We start from the raw sequence: 22,430 nt of genomic DNA, 5'->3' as shown, positions 1-22,430 counted from the left end.
CTGGATGCAGATATATGGGTTACTAATAACACTAAGACAGGTAATGCATATGGACAGAATCTATGATTCATATTTGATTCACCCTCAGAACTTTACTATTAACTCCTTATTTCTGGAGTTTGTTTTCTGGCTTTGCAGAAATGTACTAATATAGCTTTTGTTTTCCGCTCAAACTGTATCATCTATGGCAGCATTTCAAGTCTGAGTGCCATAACACATCTGGTCATTATAGTTTTTTGTTAATCTTTCAATTTGTCAGGCCTTGGACTTCCAATTTAAAGTGCCTGCCTAGTTGGTGCAGATATGACATTAGTCACATATTTGGTTAGACTATTGGCAAGTAATGCTACCAGACATATTGATGGAAGACATGGAAACATTGAAACCTGTCATGTCTATGTCCAGCGAGGTTGCTGTCAGCACGGAAAAAAGCAGTTTCTCCGGCCGACCGATCACATGACATCAGCGAACTGGGCAATTTACAACCAAAGGCATAAGCTCACCTCCATTCTTTGTGAGTCAGCCAACACAGTGTTCCAATCTTAACTGACATTTCCCTAGATAACGATGCTATACTTATGGCCTCTGCTGGATAACAAATCAGACTGTTCTTACTGTTGTGCAAGTTGACTTAGCCTGTATGTGAGAGTACCAGAGTGAAGTGGTATACTTATTCAGCCAAACGAACTAACCATTGAGGTGGTTTCCACCAATGTCTATTAATATTGTCACACCTGTGTTACTATCCAGCAACTTGGGTGTATTCAAATTAGCCTGTATGCACAGGTAATTAATTGTGCAAATTATTTTAATTTTCTTGTGGTTCAGGACAATTATTTTATTTTATTTGGACTTACTAATTTTTGTTTCATGCTGCACTGTAGTAATGGAAGCGTAATAAATATCCATTACCATGTAAGAGAGAATCACAAAACTGTCACAGTAGTATACAAAAATCATGAAGATACTTCATCTTGTACACACAATTTATTTTATTTTCCACAGCCATTTAAACAGTTAGTTTTGAGAAAGCAGTAGTTGATAGTGCCTTTTCACTGAGCAGGCAACATTGTGTCAGGTGGCCTGGATCTCGCACTTCACATGGGACAGCTGCTTCATCCAAGAGGTGATCCAACTTCCGCATGTTGACCTTCCAGCATGGCACACCCATACTTACCCTGTTCAAAGTTCACAACACAGGGTAGGAGAGCTCACTCCCACAGGCCAGCTCTTCTCTTGTGTTCTCTGTTTGTGTGTATGATGCATGCCTGCCATAGATTTCACATGTATCATTTTTGCTGTTGACAAAGCATTGAGGCTATGCCATAGCATTTATATGGATCATTTTATTGATGACTCGGCATTATGGATATGCTATAGCATTTATATGGATCATTTTACTGTTGACTTAGCCTTATGACTTTGTTTCTCTTTTCACACACTATGTAACACCTGTTATTACTTCTTTTGTGGCAGACCCGTTTATATCTGTTAAAATGTAGGTAAAAATTTGAATAAACTTTTGACTGGCAATTGGTTGGCTGTAGGATTCCCACTGTATCCATAATTCTACAGTTGCTGACTGCTGCCATATTCAAGATTTTAAAATTCTTGTATTTTCTTTTTTAATTGCTAGGCAAATGAGTGGACATGGGAAAATTTGTTCCTTACAGTTTACACAGAAAGGCGGTTGTTTCCAAGTACGACATACGTGATCTCCACATTTTGAGTCTGCCATGTAGCAGGATGAAGTATCCAAAACATAATCATAAAAAACACCCCATGTAAGACAGGACGTAAGGTTTCACATCGCACATGTACATCATAACATTAACTTTTTCCGGGAGGCCATTTTCTTCAAAAGCTAAGATGAAAACACCTGTACCTATTTGGTTATCTTTTTGCCCCTTTTAGTGCCTCTCAGATAAAATGCACACCACGTAGCTCCTCATCTATCTGGAGTATAAGGTTTCTGAAAGATAACTCTCTGTAACATAATCAAAGTTTTATGTGGAATAATAGTCAATGCTGTATCGTCCAGTCTTTCACATGTAAGCAGCACTAGAGACTGTACAACAGAGGGGGCTTTAATCAACAATGACCCATTTCATATTTTTTTCCAATGCATCTTCTGCTACAAATTTATGCTGTATTTGTTCTACAAAAAATAACAGCTTTGTGAAGCTGTTTTGCTCTCAGTTTTCTGGCTTGTTCCTCTTCCCACAGGCTAGAGAAAGCAGATGGGCTATCCACACATCTATTTGTTGAGACGGTTGGATCAGTATGGCCATTGAGTTTCGTTTGATACATTTCATGTGCAACCTACTCTGATCAAATGCTCTCTCCATCAACGCCACCCAGCCACAGAAAAGGTCATTTGGCAAAGCAGCTGTTGCCCAGAGTCCTGATGCTGCAACGAGACAGGTATCGGCTCCTTGTCATGTGTAGGGAGCTAGCGGATGAGGCATCAGAAGTGTGATCCCTGCCTTATTAGAGGCTCTATTGAGAGGATACATAATAACCCCACCACACTGGATTGGCTACTGCATTGGCTTTTAAGTGCATATGTATCTACACAGTCATTGTGCACAGAGAATCTTCAATACTGGAGGCAGTAGGTGCTCTTTGAGGTGTTCTGTAATTGGACTACACTGTAGAAAAAATTTAGAAAAAGTAAGTCAAACATAAAACATCACCAAAAATTACTTCAGCCTAAAGGTGATGTAAGGTAAATGCTTAAAGATATAACCAAAAGAAAGTAGAACCCAGATACATAGCTGGGTCAACATCAAAGATTGCCACCACTGGGCAGAGAGTAAGAAAATGAAGGATAGTTGGAGATGGGAGATTGCAGGACAAGAAAGAAAGTAGGTGCTGGACCACACACTCACCATGTACGTACTAACAAAAAAATTGTGACCCTCGAGGGACGTACACCATTTATATTATTGCAAATTTTAAAGTGACATTGTCAAAGATCAAAACAGAAGCCTTGGAGTAATATTAACAAACACTTCACACAACGAATAGAACGACACATTTTAATACAACTCAATTACTCCACCATAAAATTCTACATTTAATCACAAAATTATGTTGGTCTGAATTTAGAAGGAAATTTTATACATGTGTGATTAATGTGATACTTACCTTTTCTAAACGTATTCTGTCGCCTACGGCTGGTGGCCAATATCCTTCAACCAGAATTATATCTTCATCTGTTACTTTAAATTGCTTCCCACATAAATGAACAACAGCAAACAGACGGCCATGTTTTGATGTTTCAATCTGCTCATTTACCCTCGAGATTACATCTGTCATACATAACACAAAACTAAATAAAAGTGTTTTCGGATAATGTCAGCAGACGGGAGGGGGGGGGGGGGGGGGGGGGGGGGAGACAGTTATGAGATTTTGATAAATTATAAACAAAAGAACTATTTGATGTGACTTTTAAACATATTTATTCATCTGAAACTCTATTCAGGAAAGATAAATATCTACGGCCACTGGATTAAAGTCATAGGAATTGCTTCACTAGCTATAAACTGATATTATTTTCTGTACTACTTTCCAACAAATAAAATGGAATGTTTCAGAATTTAAGGAATTTCTGAAGGATTACCTAATTTTACGCTGCTGGCCTGTTATATGGAAGTTTTATATGCATTCAGCACAAGAAAATAATATCTAAATACAACTTTTAAATATTTTTATTCTAAAACACCTTTTAGTTATGTAGGTGAAAACACAGGCACTGAAGTTGGTAACAGATATCATATAACGACCATAACATACAGTTACACATTTCTGGACTAATTCATAGTACTACAGAGTACTATACAAGAGTGGAATACAATGACGCATAGAAAATTAATTCTAGCTGCTCTGATCCAACAATTAATTTAGTAAGTAGCGCCAGGCCCTAAATTTTCATACTGGGCTCAGGGCTGAGTCACATTAATACAAGTACATTATTTTGCTTTTGATTCCACATTTCATAATTTTATGGAAAACAATGCAAGAAAAACCCTGTTAGGATACATGTAAACACACAGAATAATCAGTTTTCCTATGCAATGTGAGACACAACTCTCAACCTCATTATGAAACCAGTGTTCAATTCTGTTAACATTTCTGCAGCTCTGATGAATTTTCCTGTTGCTACGAGTGTGACACTAACTCACAAGATAAGAATTATCAGGATAGCAGGGCATTTGACAGTGTGCACTTTCACACACAATGGTAATTACTTCAGGTAATTCATTTTTCTGAATTATTAGTTACCTTGGTAACTAGTTGGCAGTTTATCCTCCAGTGCTTTTATTGGATAGTAATGCTGTTATCTTGCTATCCACTATTTTCTTTACTAAACAATAGATACTAGAAAAAGTAATACACCCATAAAGGTCCACAGCTAGAAAAATAAAAATAAAATAAAATACAATAAAATAAGAAAATAATCCAGCAATCAAGCCTCATCTCCTCCAGGGCTGCACAGAGAGTAAGCTTGGCTGATCTACTTCTAACAAAGACAACCCCAAGAAAATAGCATACACAGCTGAAACATCTCTTTCCAGATCAGTCAGTGTACATTATGGAAAAGTTAAAAGAGAATGATTGCCATATATAAAAAAAAAAAAAACAGAAACTTAAATATGTAGTTCTGAGAACAAGATCTCCCGCAGCTCTGCCGACCCTCAAATTACAGTATTGTTGAATAATTTGAGCTAGTTTTGGGCTTATATCAGGGCAGGCTAAGTCGTGCTCCCAGACTACAAGTTTGGTTAGTATAGTTTACCTACATCACTCTACACCGGAGTCAGTACAGCTCCTTCTACTAACCAAGCCACAATTAAGTTACTGCTATACTGCTGTAAATATAATTCTCTTGTTGACAAATTCAAATTTAAATAGATCTATTTGGTATAAACAACTGTGATACTGACATTATTATACAAATGGTTTACAAAAAATAACTATCTTCTTACTCTTCATATAACTTAGTTAAACAAATTATGTATACTATCAAATAAAGTATTTGCAATAACTCATATGTGTTACAGAAAGTTACTTTTAACTGAGGCCCTACTACCTTTTCAAATGCTTTGGCAACATGTATGGAATTCTTTTTTCTTTACTGAATCTAGTCCCAGGATTTTCCTGTTTCTGGTGCCATATGGGTGTATGGGTGTACAGCTGATCTAATTTTCATAGATGTGGGAATTCTATTTAACATACATACGTATTTTGGGTATGTATACTCTGGGGACTAAGTATTTTGTGCTCAATACAGTACTACTTAAACAAAAATAAAAATACAATCTAATGGCTTTCTTTTGCTATAGCTAAACTTCTTTCAGCCCAGCACTTCTCCCAAAAAGTAATTCATAGTGTAAGTGTGCATATAAAGCGGCTTAATATGCCACAAGCATAACCTATTTACTCTCACAATTCTTGTCTTTTCTTAGGTGATATCATGTTCTTCCTACCTTACTGCTGTACTTTTCAGTGTGGGCATCCCAGCATTATTTACTACCCAGGTAAATGCCTAACAGTGTCACAGAGTCCTTGAGTTCATTTGGTCTACTTCAACATTTGTAAAGGAAGAGACGATGTGGTCAGTTTTATAGTTTTTTAAGTCAATCTGTTTTTGTGGAATCATTAAGCTAGCTCTTCCATCATCAAATTGATCGTCTGTTCAGAAACTTGCACATTATTGTGTGATGTGCTGAAAGTTGAGTTATCAACATATATCATAGCTTTATAAGGCAATAAATTGGACAGATTATTTACATACAGTAAACAAGAGAGATCCATACACAGAGCCTTGTTCAGCTCCATAGATTTTACTTATGATATTGTTATGAGTCTGTAATTTTGAGGTTGATTTCTGTCTCTTTTTTGTATACACCAAGACAATTTATGCTTTCAGGAACAACCTGTTTATAAGATGAAAATGTCTAACACACGTACCACCTATTTTTTACGATACAATTAGAGAAACCATAGCAATAAGTATGTCCTTAAACATAATGGAATGTGCGTTCATTTCATTTTGGACTCATTTGCATGATTATTTTTAGATATTGGATCAATGAAAGTTAGTACAGAACCATAGTGTTGAAAGTTTAATCAAGTTACATAAATTATCTTTGTTTGGATCTTAGGTACAATGCTATTCACTGCGGCAATTTGAAAGTTGTTTCAATCATATTCTCTATTCTTCTGCTGTGTTTGAGATTTGAATGGTTTCCATAAACTGCAGTGTCAGCAACAAATGCTCTAATAGTGCAGTGCTCTTTTTGTGTAAACTGTCACCTGCATGGAAAATGAGCCAAAACACTATGATCACACTCATGTTCCTGAAATGTAAGCACCTAATTATCACCATGAAGACCACACACATTGAATACGTGACAGAAGAATGAGCTTTTCTTTGAAAGCGAATTCATGCAAGATAGAGAGACTTAACAGAAACTGATGAGCAATTTTTAGACATTTTCTATAAACTTAGTGACAGCATGCAGCAAGACAACTGAGATGAGATCAACAGCACCACTCATAGGAGCATGCAGAACAAATACAATCATCGCACCAAGCCACGACAGAAAAAGTACGAAAGATGCAGAAAGCATATCGACAAGTCATCTCTCGATATGTAATGCAGAGTGGTCAACCTGAGTGAATGACCACTGACCTCAAACTGTCTGTCCTTCAAAAAGGAGGGGATTTAACTATCATCTCCAGTACTTTATCCTTGGAGGATGTCACTGCTAACATCAAAGAGGCCATCCAGACCTCTTCCTTGTGAAAAACTTTAGGAAATATGGATTGAAACCAACAGGATACTGCACTGAGCAGCAGCACCATCTTGCAGACTGAAAGAAAGACGAATAGTTACAAGCTATCAAGAGCCATAAGCCAACAAGAGCATATTGGTACTGCCTGCTGAAATGAGATGTAATGAACACCAAAGATTATGATCAGAGGACCTATAAGATCCAATGGTGTACTGAAAGTTAAGTGTAGACTTGATACAGCAGATCTCACAGAAAAAAAAAGTTGGTTAATCAAAGCATCTTCTCACCAGGCGTCCTAAAATGGTGGAAAGAGGTCATTTTGACTGCACATAAAATACTTTCATATTTGACTTAAACAAGTACTTTTTTTAACGTTTGTTAACCCATACTTTATTTCTAGTAATAACAGTTATTTACAATTATAAATAACAATTACTAATTTATTTGAACAACAACATATCATACAAATTTATTGTTGCTACTGCTGACAAGTTCCTTAACTACAGATATTAATAAATTAACTGCTCATACAACCATCTAGACACATGTAGATTATTTGGCCCATTTTACTCTCACATGTGTTTTACAAACAGCTCTGTTTTACTTACAGCTCTGTTTTACTTTTCACACAAGTCATTTGAAGCTGCTAGATGCACTTAGCACAGGTGATTTTTTGTTTTACATGCACATTTTCTGCACATGGCTTTGTGGAACTTTACACAGTTTTTGCTGGTCTTGTTGCCTTTGCAGAGGCTGATTTGGCACTTACTCTGCTTTCTAGATGATTTAAGTCCCATATCCTCTTCCTTTGCCTGATGTTCTTGCTCTTTCTTTCCCTTGAGTTCATTTGCCAGTTGAAGAATAAACTTCTTCCTTTCCATTCCTGTTTGTTACTATGTTATAGTTGAGCCAAGCATTTATTGCTGCCATGTCGAGTATATTGTAGAAGACATGCACTGGCCATCTCCTAATCTCCTACATGCAGCCTTCATAGTATATTTACGGATCATCTGATCAACGACATCCACCCCGTACTCTGTTGCATTGTAGAATGTTACGGTTTCAGGTTTTTTCTTTCTTTCCTTGTTTATTGCTATTTCAGTGTGCAGCGTACTCAAAAGAATGGCATCTATATTCTTCTTTCCTTGGTATACAGTTCAGGTACAGTCTGTGTTGCCGCTATTGTGCAATATTGTGGTGGAGTGTGTTTCAGCATTCGGCTTCCTTACTTCATTGGGGATTTTATGGTGGATCATGTCCACTGTACCAACTAATGAAGTTTTCTTTTCTTTGAGTTTTTTAGCTAGTTGAGGAGATGTAAAGAAGTTGTCTGTGGTCACATTTCTTCCATGATTTAAAAATGGCTCTATGAGATGCAGAATAACGTTCTCTCCACGTGGTTGTTTCTCACTGTAGGGGTTGTTTGGGGAAGGAGACCAGACAGCAAGATCATCAGTCTCATCAGATTAGGGACGGACAGGGGAGGAAGTCGGCCATGCCCTTTCGAAAGAACCATCCTGGCATTTGCCTGGAACAATTTAGGGAAATCATGGAAAACCTAAATCAGGAAGGCCGGATGCGGGATTGAACTGTTGTCCTCCCGAATGCAAGTCCAGTGTGCTAACCACTGTGGCACCTCGCTCGGTTCTCTCTATGCATGTCCTCTTTGTCAAGGTATGGGAAAGCATTACATATACACTTTGTCATCACATCAACAACCAACCAGAATTTCAGACGTTATTTGTCTGGTTTGTTGGACATGAACTGAGTAAACCTTCATCTTGCTTTGCTTGTTAACAGTTGCTCGTCAATGGTTATATTTTCTCCAGGGTGGTAAGTGCAAATACTGTTTTCATTGAACTTTCCCCAAATTTCAGATACAAGAGCGAATTTGTTGGCTGATAGGTATTCAGCCTGGGTTGATTTTTCATCAAAACGGTGAGATCTGAGAAGCTCCTGAATCTATCCCTTGGCATAATGTCCTTCATAAAAGCAGAACCCCGAGAATGAGACCAGAGATCATCCACAGACATACCTTTTGTGCACAATATTCCCCGAACATACATGATGGCTATCAGTTTCTCCAGTTCCTCAAGTGACACAGTCCAGTCATTGTTTTTTAGTACTCATTGAGTATCTGATTGTGTATATTTATTATTGAGACGCAGCATTGCTTCATCAAAAATAAGACAGAAGGCACTGACAACAAGAGCTGTCTACTTGTTGGCAAGCATAAGCAGTGGGACCCCCTCTCTCCTTCAGAACATTCACCGCCTTCCAGAACATAAATAATTTACAATCTCCCACATGGTTCCATCCCTTGCAATCATCTTTGTAGATGCTTCCAACTGTACTTGCTGTGGTGAAAGAGGTAATAATTGACGTACATCAGCATCTGAATCCTCTTCCATTAATTGCCCCTTTTCACAGTGTCTTTATCTTCACTTGTGTCAGGTACATAATTGTCATCTTCATCAGTGAAGTTAATTTCCGATTGAACTTCAGAATTCTCTAAAAGACGTAACACTTCATCAGAAAGTCCACACTGACGATACATGTTCGAAAATGTGTTTCACAGACAAAGACTGCCTGAGTGACACAACATAAGCAGTGGTGGACTGGAATGTACATGCGCCAAGTTGCAACAATGAGCAACTGCTCTGTGTTACTGCTCACTGTTGCCACTGTATTGTTGGATAATTTACTTATATTCTAGGTATTCTGAATGAAACAGCGAAGAAAACTAAAATATTTTGTAAATACTAAAACATCCCCCTCATGAACCATGGACCTTGCCGTTGGTGGCAAGACTTGCATGCCTCAGCGATACAGATAGCCATACCATAGGTGCAAGCACAACAGAGGGGTATCTGTTGAGAGGCCAGACAAATGTGTGGTTCCTGAAGATGGGCAGCAACCTTTTCAGTAGTTGCAGGGCCAACAGTTTGGATGATTGACTGATCTGGCCTTGTAACATTAACCAAAATAGCCTTGCTGTGCTGGTACTGCTAATGGCTAAAAGCAAGGGGAAACTACAGCCATAATTTTTCCTGAGGGCATGCATCTTTACTGTATGGTTAAATGATCATGGCATCCTCTTGGGTAAAATATTCCGGAAGTAAAATAGTCCCTCATTCGGATCTTCGGGTGGGGACTACTCAGGAGGACATCATTTTCAGGAGAAACAAATCTGGCATTCTACAGATCGGAGTGTGGAATGTCAAATCCCTTAATTTGGTAGGTAGGTTAGACAATTTAAAAAGGAAAATGGATAGGTTAAAGTTAGATATAGTGGGAATTAGTGAAGTTCAGTGGCAGGAGGAACAAGACTTTTGGTCAGGTGAATACAGGGTTACAAACACAAAATCAAATAGGGGTGATTCAGGAGTAGGTTTAATAACGAATAAAAAAATAGGAGTGCAGGTAAGCTACTACAAACACCATAGTGAACGCATCGTTGTAGCCAAGATAGACATGAATCCCACACCTACCACAGTAGTACAAGTTTATATGCTAACTAGTTGGGCAGATGAAGAAGAGATTGAATAAATGTATGATGAGATAAAAGAAATCATACAGATAGTTAAGGGGGATGAAAATTTAATAGTCATGGGTGACTGGAATTCGGTAACAGGAAAAGGAAAGAAAGGAAAAGTAGTAGGTGAATAAGGATGGGGGTAAGGAATGAAAGAGGAAGCCGCCTGTTAGAATTTTGCACAGAGAATAACTTAATCATAGCTAACACTTGGTTTAGGACTCATGAAAGAAGGTTGTATACGTGGAAGAGGCCTGGAGACATTGGAAGGTTTCATATAGATTATATAATGGTTAGACAGAGATTTAGGAAACAGTTTTAAATTGTAAGACATTTCCCGGGGCAGATGTGGACTCTGACAAGAATCTATTGGTTACGAACTGTAGATTAAAACTGACAAAACTGCAAAAAGGTGGGAATTTAAGGAGATGGGACCTGGATAAACTGAAAGAAGAAGAGGTTGTAGAGAGATTCAGAGAGAGCATTAGGAAACAATTGACAAGAATGGGGGAAAGAAATACAGTAGAAGAAGAATGGGTAGCTTTGAGGGATGAAGTAGTGAAGGCAGCAGATGATCAAGTAGGTAAAAAGACAAGGGCTAGTAGAAATCCTTTGATAACAGAGGAGATATTGAATTCAATTGATAAAAGGAGAAAATATAAAAATGCAGTAAATGAAGCAGACGAAAAGAAATACAAACATCTCAAACATGAGAGCAACAAGAAGTGCAAAATCGCTAAACAGGGATGGCTAGAGGACAAATGTAAGGATTTAGAGGCCTGTATCACTAGGGGTAAGATAGATACTGCCTACAGGAAAATTAAAGAGACCTTTGGAGAAAAGAGAACCACTTGTATGAATATCAAGAGCTCAGATGGAAAACCAGTTCTAAGCAAAGAAGGGAAAGCAGAAAGGTGGAAGGAGTATATAGAGGGTCTATACAAGGGTGATGTACTTGCGGGCAATATTATGGAAATGGAAGAGGATGTAGATGAAGATGAAATGGGAGATATGACACTGCATGAAGAATTTGACAGAGCACTGAAACACCCAAGTCGAAACAAGGCCCCAGGTGTAGACAACATTCCATTAGAACTACTGATAGCCTTGAGAGAGACAGCCATGACAAAACTCTACCATCTGGTGAGCAAGATGTATGAGAGAGGTTAAATACCCTCAGACTTCAAGAAGAATATAATAATTCAAATCCCATGGAAAGCAAGTGTTGACAGATGTGTAAATTACCGAACTATCAGTTTAATGTCACAGCTGCAAAATACTAACATGAATTCTTTTCAGAAGAATGGAAAAGCTGGTAGAAGCTGATCTCGGGGAAGATCAGTTTCGATTCCATAGAAAGGTTGGAACACTTGATGCAATACTGACCCTAAGACTTGTCTTACAAGATAAATTAAGGAAAGGCAAAGATACTTTTTTAGCATTTGTATACTTAGACAAAGCTTTTGACAATGCTGACTGGAATACGCTCTTTCAAATTCTGACGGTGGCAGGGGTAAGATACAGGGAGCGAAAAGCTATTTACAAATTGTACAGATATCAGATGGCAGTTATAAGTCGAGGGGCTTGAAAGGGAAGTAGTGGTTAGGTAGGGAGTGAGATAGGGTTGTAGCATATCCCCAATGTTATTCAATCTGTATATTGAGGAAGCAGTAAAGGAAACAATAGAAAAATCGGAGTAGGAATTAAAATCCATGGAGAAGAAATAAAAACCTTTAGGTTTGCTGACGACATTGTAATTCTGTCAGAGACAGCAAAGGATCTGGAAGAGCAGTTGAACAGAATGGACAGTGCCTTGAAAGGACGATATAAGAGGAACATCACCAAATTTAATCACATGATGCTGAGGGGTTTAGCTTAGTAAATGAGACACTTAAAGTAGTAGATGAGTTTTGCTATTTGGAAAGCAAAATAACTGTTGATGGTCGAAGTAGAGAGGATATAAAATGTAGATTGCAATGGCAAGAAAGTGTTTCTGAAGAAGAGAAACTTATTGACATCTAGTATACATGTAAATGTCAGGAAGTCTTTTCTGAAAGCATTTGTATGGAGTGTAGCTATGTATGGAAATGAAACGTGGTTTATAAATAGTCTAGACAAGAAGAGAATAGAAGCTTTTGAAATGTGGTGCTACAGATGAATGCTGAAGATTAGATGGGTAGATCATGTAACTAATGAGGATGTACTGAACAGAATTGGGGAGAAGAGGAATTTGTGGCACAACTTGACTAGAAGAAGGGACTGGTTGGTAGGACATGTTCTGAGGCATCAAGGGATCATCAACTTAGTACTGGAGGGCAGCATGGAGGGTAAAAATCGTAGAGGGAGACCAAGAGATGAATACACTAAGTAGATTCAGAAGGATGTAGGTTGCAGCAGATACTTACAGATGAAGAAGCTTGTACAGGATAGAGTAGCATGGAGATCTGCATCAAACCCGTCTTTGGACTGAAGACCACAACAACAACAACAACTAAAACATCTTCAAATGAGGAGAAAAAATTAGAAAAAGTCATATAATTTCATTAACAAAGTAAATAAATTGGATATAACAATGAATGAAAAAATGCATGGCAGGGGTCATTTTGACCACTTCTGCCATTCTACTGTTAAGACCAATTATATGTGCTCCTGGATGACCTAAGTACAAAAGGCCAAGCACTTGGCCTCTGCATCTGCTGCACATGGGAAAGACCAGCACACACATAAAGGATTGAAGACAATTCCCTGACAAGCCGAAGAAACTAAAATTTACGACAAATGACATCCAGGGTAGCGTTAATGTTGTTTATTTGTTTATCAAAGTGCCACTCAATGAAATGCTGCAGTGTATCAGTTCCATTTTCCCACAGGATATCAACAAGCCCTTTCACGCATGTCTTATAACAAGCTACTTTATGTGGAATCACAATTTCTAAGAAAAGCTGGAAGGCATCACCATGGACAGTCCACTGATCCCAGTGGTTGTCAGTGTCTTTATGAAGATTTCAAAAAACAGGCACTGGACTTGGCACACTATAAACCTAAAATGTGGTACAGGTACAGCAATGATACGTTCAGGTGGATCCATGCTGGGGAACAGTTAGGTGACTTCCTAAGACATCTGAACAGTCTCCACGCAAACATAAAATTTACTGTGGAAGCAGAAAAGGACCAACAGCTACCCTTACTAGATGTGCCAGTTACAAGGAATGGTGGGAACCCGGGACACAGAAAGTACTGAAAACTGACCGATACTTGCAAGGCGAATATATGAGCTGCAGTAGCTCAGACATGAGATGCAACACCTGGAATGCCATCTGACGGGCAATGTATACTCCACCAGTTGTGTAGGAAATGTCACAAAACCTGGCACTTGGAGAAGTGACATGTTGGGAGAAGAAATGTCAGGTACAGCTTTTCTGCCATACATCCCCAAAATGATGGACAGAAGTGGCCATATACAGTGCAAACCAAACGAGAAAATCAAAGACTCTCTCAGATGAGCAACAGGCAAAAGAGACCCACTCACAATGTCGCGAATATACAGCATACTATGTACATGGGGAAAAGTCTATGCTGGAATGACTGGACAATCCAGCAATGCTAGTATCAATGTACACAAAAGATGTTGCAGATTGGGGCCAGTACATAAATCAAACTTAGTGAAGCATGTATTGTGATAGACTGACCATGATATGAAGCTTCTTTTTACGGGAAAGAGCTGTCACACTTGTTCAGGGAAGCCACAAAAGTTCACGAACAAGAAAATAGCTTCAACAAGAATGAAGAAAATCTCAAGCTAAACAGATCCTGGATTCTTGGACTGCAGCAAATGCCACTGCAACCAGCAACAGAGGGTGAACCTTTCAACAATACCAGCCATTCATGCTGGTGCACCTTCAGGAAAATTGTTAAACAAATGTCAGCCGAACAACCCGAGACAGAAGACAATAAGAAATAGGTCATTATGACCAATGCCCAATGTGAATTTGAATGTTGTCTGGTGGTGCTGCAGGAACACACATGGCAAGGAAAGCATATGAGCGGGTCAGAGATGAATGAGGAATCATCCTAGTGACAATATTGGTTGCACATGGGGAACTCTGCTGATATAAGCGAATTTGACAAAGGCCAGATTGTTACATATTACCCGGCACCAAGGAACAAGCATTTTGTAAGCTGCGAAGCTGGTCTGCTGTATGCATGCTACGAATGTAAACGTCTGTGGCAAGTGGTTGAAGGGCAGTGAAACCACAAGCAGGCAACGAGGTGTCGGACGTCCATGCCTCATCGCAGAATGGAGAGGTCAGAGACTTACTCCCTGTGTAACATAGGTTATTCGGGCAAATCACTGCTTGAAACATACACTATGCAGTGGGCGAAGGATGATGGAAGCAGTATTATGCTATGAGGGACACCTACCTGGGCTTCATGAGACTTCTGGTATTAATCTCAGGCATGAAGACAGGCTCATACCATGGTCACAAAATTCGCCTGATCTGACTCGGTGGTACATATCTGGAGTGCTACTGGCCACCAGCTCTGCACCTACAAACCACTAATCCCACACGCATACCTCCAGAAACCTACCAAGGACTTGTCGAATCCATGCTATGCAGAATAGCAACTGTACTGAGTTCCAAAGGAGGAACAACACAGTCAGTAAGCAATTATCATACTGTTTTGGTTTATCAATGTTGTTTATGAATGGAATGTCATCTGCCCCCAGTAGCTGAGTGGTCAGCGTGACAGAATGTCAATCCTAAGGGCTTGGGTTCAATTCCCGACTGGGTCAGAGATTTTCTCCGCTCAGGGACTGGGTGTTGTCCTAATCATCATCCTTTCATCCCCATCGCCGCACAGGTCGCTGAAGTGGCGTCAACTCAAAAGACCTACGCCAGACGAATGGTCTACCTGACGGAAGGCCCTAGCCACACGACATTATATTATAATGGAATGTCCAATCTGACGTGTCAGAACCCGAGCTGAAATTTTTTGTGAAACAAATGCACTGCCAAATTTTAGCTGCTAAGACACAGTGCACATATTTTATAAAATCTGTTGAAGTTCCACATTTCTGTTGCATGAAGAACCACTTATGACAGGACAGCAGTTTGTACAATCCTTCCAGCCTATGCGTGACCGGCCATGAGAAGAGAGCATAGCGCCGCTTAGTGCTAATATCCGGAGTAACACAAGCGAATTTGATGAACCTAAACCATACAAAAAATGCTACGTATCATTAATGTTTTGAGTAAGAGGCAGTTCGAATCGACAACTAAATTGTTGCATACATAATTCTTACAAAGGTGACCAAAAGAGGAAAATAAATCGAGGAAATATTTGATGTTATATTACGGATGACTTCCATCAATCTCGACTTTAAGTTACTGAAATGAGTATTTCTTACACACACATCATTTTATAGTAATTCTGCAGCACAGTTCTTATGATGATTTTTGAATAATGTACATTTTATAATAATAAACTTTATTGAGCACAAGTTGTGCATATTAAGATACATTGTTTAACAAAGAGGTCTATGATTGATTTCAGATGGTTTCTACACATTAGTACGTGGTATCGGTCACAATGTTTTCCACAGAGTTCACATATGCATATAGAGTGTGGGTTGTGGTACGTATTCACCCTGCAGATTATGTGATGGCATCCATGGAATTTATGATGTGTCTCAGCTCCTGGTTTGCGCCAGTCCAGGTTCTGTTCATCATGACCTCTGAAGAGTAGAACTCTGGCGATATCTCCTCCTTTTCTTCTCCCTCTCTAGCCACAGTTTCTTCCAGTTGTCTGTGTAGGGTAAGTTGAATTTCCATCTCAGGTCCTCTACTAGAAATGTTTCTCTCGCGAGTTCATACACTAACTAGTCTTGACTTGGTGTACTTGGAAATTCCGAGGGCTGCCTTTGGGAATCTGGCTTTCACTTTTTCCATTCATAGTAGGTCTCCATAGCTTAGCTTTCCCAATGTTATCTCTATTCCATATGTTAGAATAGGAATGATTGTGGCATCAAAGAGGGCAATGGCTGTATCCAGGGATAGTTTGCCTAGTGACTTGATGTCATAGATGGCTTTGGTTGCGGCTCCTGCTCACTGTATTGTGTTCTGTATGAGTGTGCTGTTGTCTGAACTGTTTGCCCAGATATTTGAAGCTGTTCATAGTTTGTAGAGGTTCTTGTTTGAGGTGTATTTTGTACTTCATGGATAGGCATCCTCCTTTCCTGAAGACCATATGTACAGTCTTTTCTGTGTTTATCTGCAGTCCATTGTGTTCAGCCCATGTTCCACAAGCATTTACTCCTTTCTGTAGTTCATTTGCATCATGTGATCCCACCACCATGTCATCTGCGTGTAAATAAAGATCTTGAGGAACGGAGCTAAAGTTCTTATTGCTAGGACCATGTTGTGTGTGGCTACATTGAAAAGAAGGGGACTGAGGGCGTCTCCCTGTAACACTCCATTTGTTTGTGTAATTTCTTGCAAGGTTGTTACATTGTCTAATATTATGATGGTGTTTTTGCTCAGGACATTGTGTGTTAAGACACTTACTTCCTCATTTTGTTCCACCATCCGTTCCAGTTTGGCGCATGTTATGGTGCTGTTGAGATTGTCAAATGCCTTTGTGAAATCGACAAGAACTGTGTGGAATTTTCCTTTCAGGAGTCTTATTTTCTCCTCTATGTTATCTATGAGGTTTTTGACTGTGTGTGGGGTGCTTTGGCCTTTCCTGAATCCAAATTGTTCCTCTGGGATCTTGTTATTGATTTCTTCTGTTAGTCTTATATTCATTAGGCTTGTCAGTATTTCAAGGATGTTGTTCTCTAGTGGAATTCCCTGGTGCAAGTTTGGGTCATGTGGTTCTCCTTTCTCCTTGTACAGCATTCAGACAGTCGAGGTTCTTCATCGCTTCAGGATTCATCCTGAGTGCAGACTAAGTTCATCACGTCTGTGATTGCTGGAATTAAAACCTCTGGGCCCACCTTGATGTGTTCATTGAATATCCCATCCGGCTCTGCAGCCTTCTTATTCTCCCGTGTTGATATAGTGTTTCTAATTTCCTCTGCCGTGAATCTTCTGATGTCTTTGTATTGTCTTGTTGTTTCGTGAGCTTCGTTGACTCTTGGTTGATTTAGGATGTTGGAGATGTGGTCTTCCCAGACTGGCATACCTATTTTCCCCATTTTCTGTGACTGTCGTGGCTTTAGAGCTATGTAGGGATTTTCTTTTGCTTCTTCCACCATTCTTCTAGCCTCGAGTTCTGTGAAACTGTCTCGTTTTTTCATTAGGAGGTTCTTGTATTCTTTACTGAGTCTGCTATATGTGATCAGGTCGTCCTGTTTTTGTGTGCGTTTGGCCACGTGGAGAGCTAATAAGACTCTCTTCTCTCTGTGTAGCACTGCTGATCGAACCACCTCTTTGCATTTCTCTCACTGGTTGTGGTGGTTGCAGCTTTATTTATGTCTCCTAGCGCTGTTGCTGCAGCATCTAGGTCCTTTTCCTGTATTTTGTTTTCAAAGACGGTAAGCTTGTCTCCATTTTTGCATATTTTATTCTTGACTATCTTTCTGGAGGTTCTTCTCGTGTGCTACCGTTGTGTGCGAAGTATGTGCTGTTTTTTCTCTTGTTAACCAGTGTGAATCCCTCTTCAGCTATCATCTGAAGTAGTTCCCTACTTCTGTAATCGTGCTATAATAACCCTTTTTCCTGGGGCTGTCTTTTTCTAGAGCAGTCATCACAATTGCTATGATGTTCTAAATTGGGGTCAGGGGTACATTTTAGTAGCAATGAAACAATTCCTTATTTATTCCCTATAGTCATCGCAATAGAGTAAAGTATCACCTGAATTAGGAAAACAAACATTTTTCATACGCCAAGGACATCTAACAAAAGCAAAATTAACGCTCTCAGGCATGTTACAGTAATTACTAGTTTTATTTAGACAAAATTGCAGTGGAGCGAGACATGGTCCTGGCTGTTGCTCCACTTATCGTACTGCATACTGAGCATACTTAAAACAATTTATAAAATGTGGCAATGTAGAATGATAATGCACAAATGACTGAAATTTAAGAATTCTGTTCTCCAGATTAACCTCAAATGACACGGAGCTACTGGAAATTACACTGTCCAAAAATTTTCTTGAAAATACTTTCCACAGTTGAAAAACTTCTTTATTGTGTGTTGCATTGGTTGTTCTGGCTGAAATCTGAATTGTATCAATAGTGTTTTCATCATCCTCCAGAGAAACAGAGGCATCGTTATGTCCAGGCCAAGAGTCCAGTTAAGCAATGAATTAATTTCTCCAACTAGTTAGAAACTGTTTGGAATTAAATGTGAAAAATTCTTCTTTCGTATTTTCTCAGATTTTGATAGGTTGATTATAAGATTTTTTCCCACTAAACAGTCCTTTTTTATTTTTGGTGCTAATATACCTTAAGACCCTTGAAGATAGATCTACAGCTGCAGAAACAGTAATCCATTCATACTTATCACAGTCATTGTTGTATATGAATGTGCCACTGCATTAATCAACTGCACAAAAGATTCTGTCTTTTTTCACCTCGAAATGATAAAGTGCAGTTTGCTCATGGTTCTTTTAAGAAATCTGACTGATTAGCATTAGAAACACCCAGTGTGGGGATAACAGCAAGCTTCTTCTTCACATCAGCTACAAATTAATGGCATTCCTCTACACTTTTATTTGAAGTAAAATTTGTTGTTTTGTGACTTCCTATACTATATGATTTCTTGACTCTGCTTAACTATGTCAAAGTAGACATGAAATCAGCAATGTGCATCTCAATTGTCAATTTGGAGGGTCCAGTCTCATAGATCTTCATCAGTAATAGTGCTGTGCCTCTCACGAGCAGCTCTACATGGTTCATATCTCAAGAAAACTCCTGTAAGAAACTGTTGTTCATATTATTTATTCTAGTTGTTTATTAACGGAAGGTAATGAGACTTTATGGACACCCTGTCCAGTAAATCTTTAGGACAGCTTTTCTTCCACAGTTTTACATGTTCAAGTTTTTGGGTATTTGTTACTTTGTTTAAGTCTTTGATCCATTTATGCAATCAGGTCAGATTTTTCGAAGCAAAATCAGGTTTGCTTAACATAAGCATTAAACACAGTGATTATGTTTTGACATGTTGTATTGCACCATTCCCTTATTAGGCAGATAAGGCATGAACTTCATTAATAAAAATAAACATACAGTTCTGCTTCTTTGTCAAAGTGTTAGAGACAGTATTATGAGGTACAAACTGTAAATTTTTCTGTCAATCTTCCTCTGGTCCTGTTCCTGATGAGTGCATCTTATTTCTATGAATATTCTGTAACATTCTTTATAACAATAATGGAAATTCTTGGATGAAAAATACATAAAATAAAGAAAAGGTAACCACTTATCTTTAGAGAACCAGTGAGTGGCACAAGGAAACATGTAACAGAAAACAGTTAACAACTGCTTACAAGCACAGTGGTTTGTGTGTGTGTGTGTGTGTGTGTGTGTGTGTGTGTGTGTGTGTGTGTGTGTGTGTGTAAGGACTCATGCAGGAGATTAGGTTAGATTAATACTTGTTCCATAGATCATGAATACGACACTTCGTAAAGATGTGGAACGCGTCAGACTAGATTTAAAATTTGCTTTCCTACCTATCAGATATTTTATATTATTGGGTCAATGATAAATGATTTTTGCTGCTGTATATTGAACTCCTTTCTAACAGGTAGCTTTAATAAGGTAACAAAAGTTATTTTTCCCTCTAATACTGTAGGTGTGGATCTTGCCGTTCTTCTCAAATTGTGATAGATTATATATGACGAATTTCATTAGCAAATACAAAATATTGTGACCACACAGTTAAATGTATGGCTCCTTGAAGACATACCAAAGTAACATCCCTGGATGAACACTTATTCTTACTGCTCGCTTTGCACACTCAACACTTTCTAAGTGGCTAGTTACCCCAGAAAATTCTCTCTTACGACATTTCTGAGTGGAAATACGCAAAGTATGTCAAGAGGCTGATATGTTTGTTTCCCAGATTAGAAATTATACAATGAGCTAAAGTAGATGAACATAATTGTTTGAGACGCTCAGTAATATGCTTTTCCAGTTCAAGTTTTTATCACATGTACACAAAAAATTTGGAACATTCTACCCTACTTCTGCCTCCTGCTCAAGTGTTACATCAATTACTGGTACGACTATTTGTTGTGCAGAATTGGTTGTATTTTTTTTTTTTTTTGTTTGTTTTTAATTTTAGTGAAGGTCCATTTACAGAAAGCCACTTAATAATTCTTTGGAAAATATCACTTACTAACTCTTCTGTTGCTTTCCTTCTAACAGGATTTGTTATGACACTAGTATTGTGCGTGAGAAGTACCAGTTTTTCTTACTGAATGTTAAGTGGAATGTCAGTCATATATACAAGGAACAGGACTGGGCCCAAAATTGACTCCCCTTATTGACCCAGTCACTAAATTTTCTACCTTTCCAATATTGTCTGAATTATTCAGCACAACCTTCTGAGTTTCTGTTTGTCAAGTATGATTGAAACCAACCGTGTGTAAAGCCATCAATTCCATAAAATGTGACTTTTTGTAAGAGAGTAACATGATCTGCACAATCAAATTCCTTGGAACAGTCACAAGAAATACCAAATTGTGATATTTTATTATTTAAAGCTTGTACTCTTTGATGAGTGAATGTATAAATAGCATTCTCAGTCAAGTACCCCTTCTGGAAACCAAGCTGCAATATACTTAAGCAAATTGTTTCTATGTAAGTGTGAGACTGCTCGAGTACAATACTTTTTTGAATATTTTGGAAATATACGTCAGTAAGGACATTGGGTGAATGTTTAAGTGTATATATATATATATATATATATATATATATATATATATATATATATATATATATATATATATATATATATATATATATATATCAAACCCACCAACAAGCAACAGTACCTCCATTACGACAGCTGCCACCCATTCCACATCAAACGGTCCCTTCCCTACAGCCTAGGTCTTCGTGGCAAACGAATCTGCTCCAGTCCGGAATCCCTGAAGTATTACACCAACAACCTGACAACAGCTTTCGCATCCCGCAACTACCCTCCCGACCTGGTACAGAAGCAAATAACCAGAGCCACTTCCTCATCCTCTCAAACCCAGAACCTCCCACAGAAGAACCACAAAAGTGCCTGACTTGTGACAGGATACTTTCCGGGACTGGATCAGATTCTGAATGTGGCTCTCCAGCAGGGATACGACTTCCTCAAATCCTGCCCAGAAATGAGATCCATCCTTCATGAAATCCTCCCCACTCCACCAAGAGTGTCTTTCTGCCGTCCACCTAACCTTCGTAACCTCTTAGTTCATCCCTATGAAATCCCCAAACCACCTTCCCTACCCTCTGGCTCCTACCCTTGTAACCGCCCCCCGGTGTAAAACCTGTCCCATGCACCCTCCCACCACCACCTACTCCAGTCCTGTAACCCGGAAGGTGCACACGATCAAAGGCAGAGCCACGTGTGAAAGCACCCACGTGATCTACCAACTGACCTGCCTACACTGTGACACATTCTATGTGGGATGACCAGCAACAAACTGTCCATTCGCATGAATGGACACAGGCAGACAGTGTTTGTTGGTAATGAGGATCACCCTGTGGCTAAACATGCCTTTGTGCACGGCCAGCACATCTTGGCACAGTGTTACACCGTCTGGGTTATCTGGATACTTCTCACTAACACCAACCTATCCGAACTCCGGAGATGGGAACTTGCTCTTCAATATATCCTCTCTTCCCGTTATCCACCAGGCCTCAATCTCCGCTAATTTCAAGTTGCCGCCACTCATACCTCACCTGTCATTCAACAACATCTTTGCCTCTGCACTTCTGCCTCGACTGACATCTCTGCCCAAACTCTTTGTCTTTAAATATGTCTGCTTGTGTCTGTATATGTGTGGATGGATATGTGTGTGTGTGTGCGCGAGTGTATACCCGTCCTTTTTTCCCCCTAAGGTAAGTCTTTCCGCTCCCGGGATTGGAATGACTC

At 39.0% G+C, this 22,430-nt stretch overlaps 1 protein-coding gene across 1 annotated transcript in view; it reads right to left on the bottom strand.

The window, feature by feature from the left end:
- The window catches only part of LOC126475198 (39S ribosomal protein L21, mitochondrial), a 38,258-nt gene that overhangs the window by 2,070 nt on the left and 13,758 nt on the right, over window positions 1-22,430 (bottom strand). The window contains exon 3 of the mRNA XM_050102850.1: window positions 3,151-3,314. Within this exon, the coding sequence (XP_049958807.1) occupies window positions 3,151-3,314 (164 nt within the window). The remainder of the gene's footprint in view (window positions 1-3,150; window positions 3,315-22,430) is intronic.

This window comes from Schistocerca serialis, chromosome 4, assembly GCF_023864345.2.
Source record: "Schistocerca serialis cubense isolate TAMUIC-IGC-003099 chromosome 4, iqSchSeri2.2, whole genome shotgun sequence".
Classification (NCBI taxonomy): domain Eukaryota; kingdom Metazoa; phylum Arthropoda; class Insecta; order Orthoptera; family Acrididae; genus Schistocerca; species Schistocerca serialis.
Note: the sequence above shows the minus strand (reverse complement) of the source record. Positions and strands in the feature narration are given on the sequence as shown.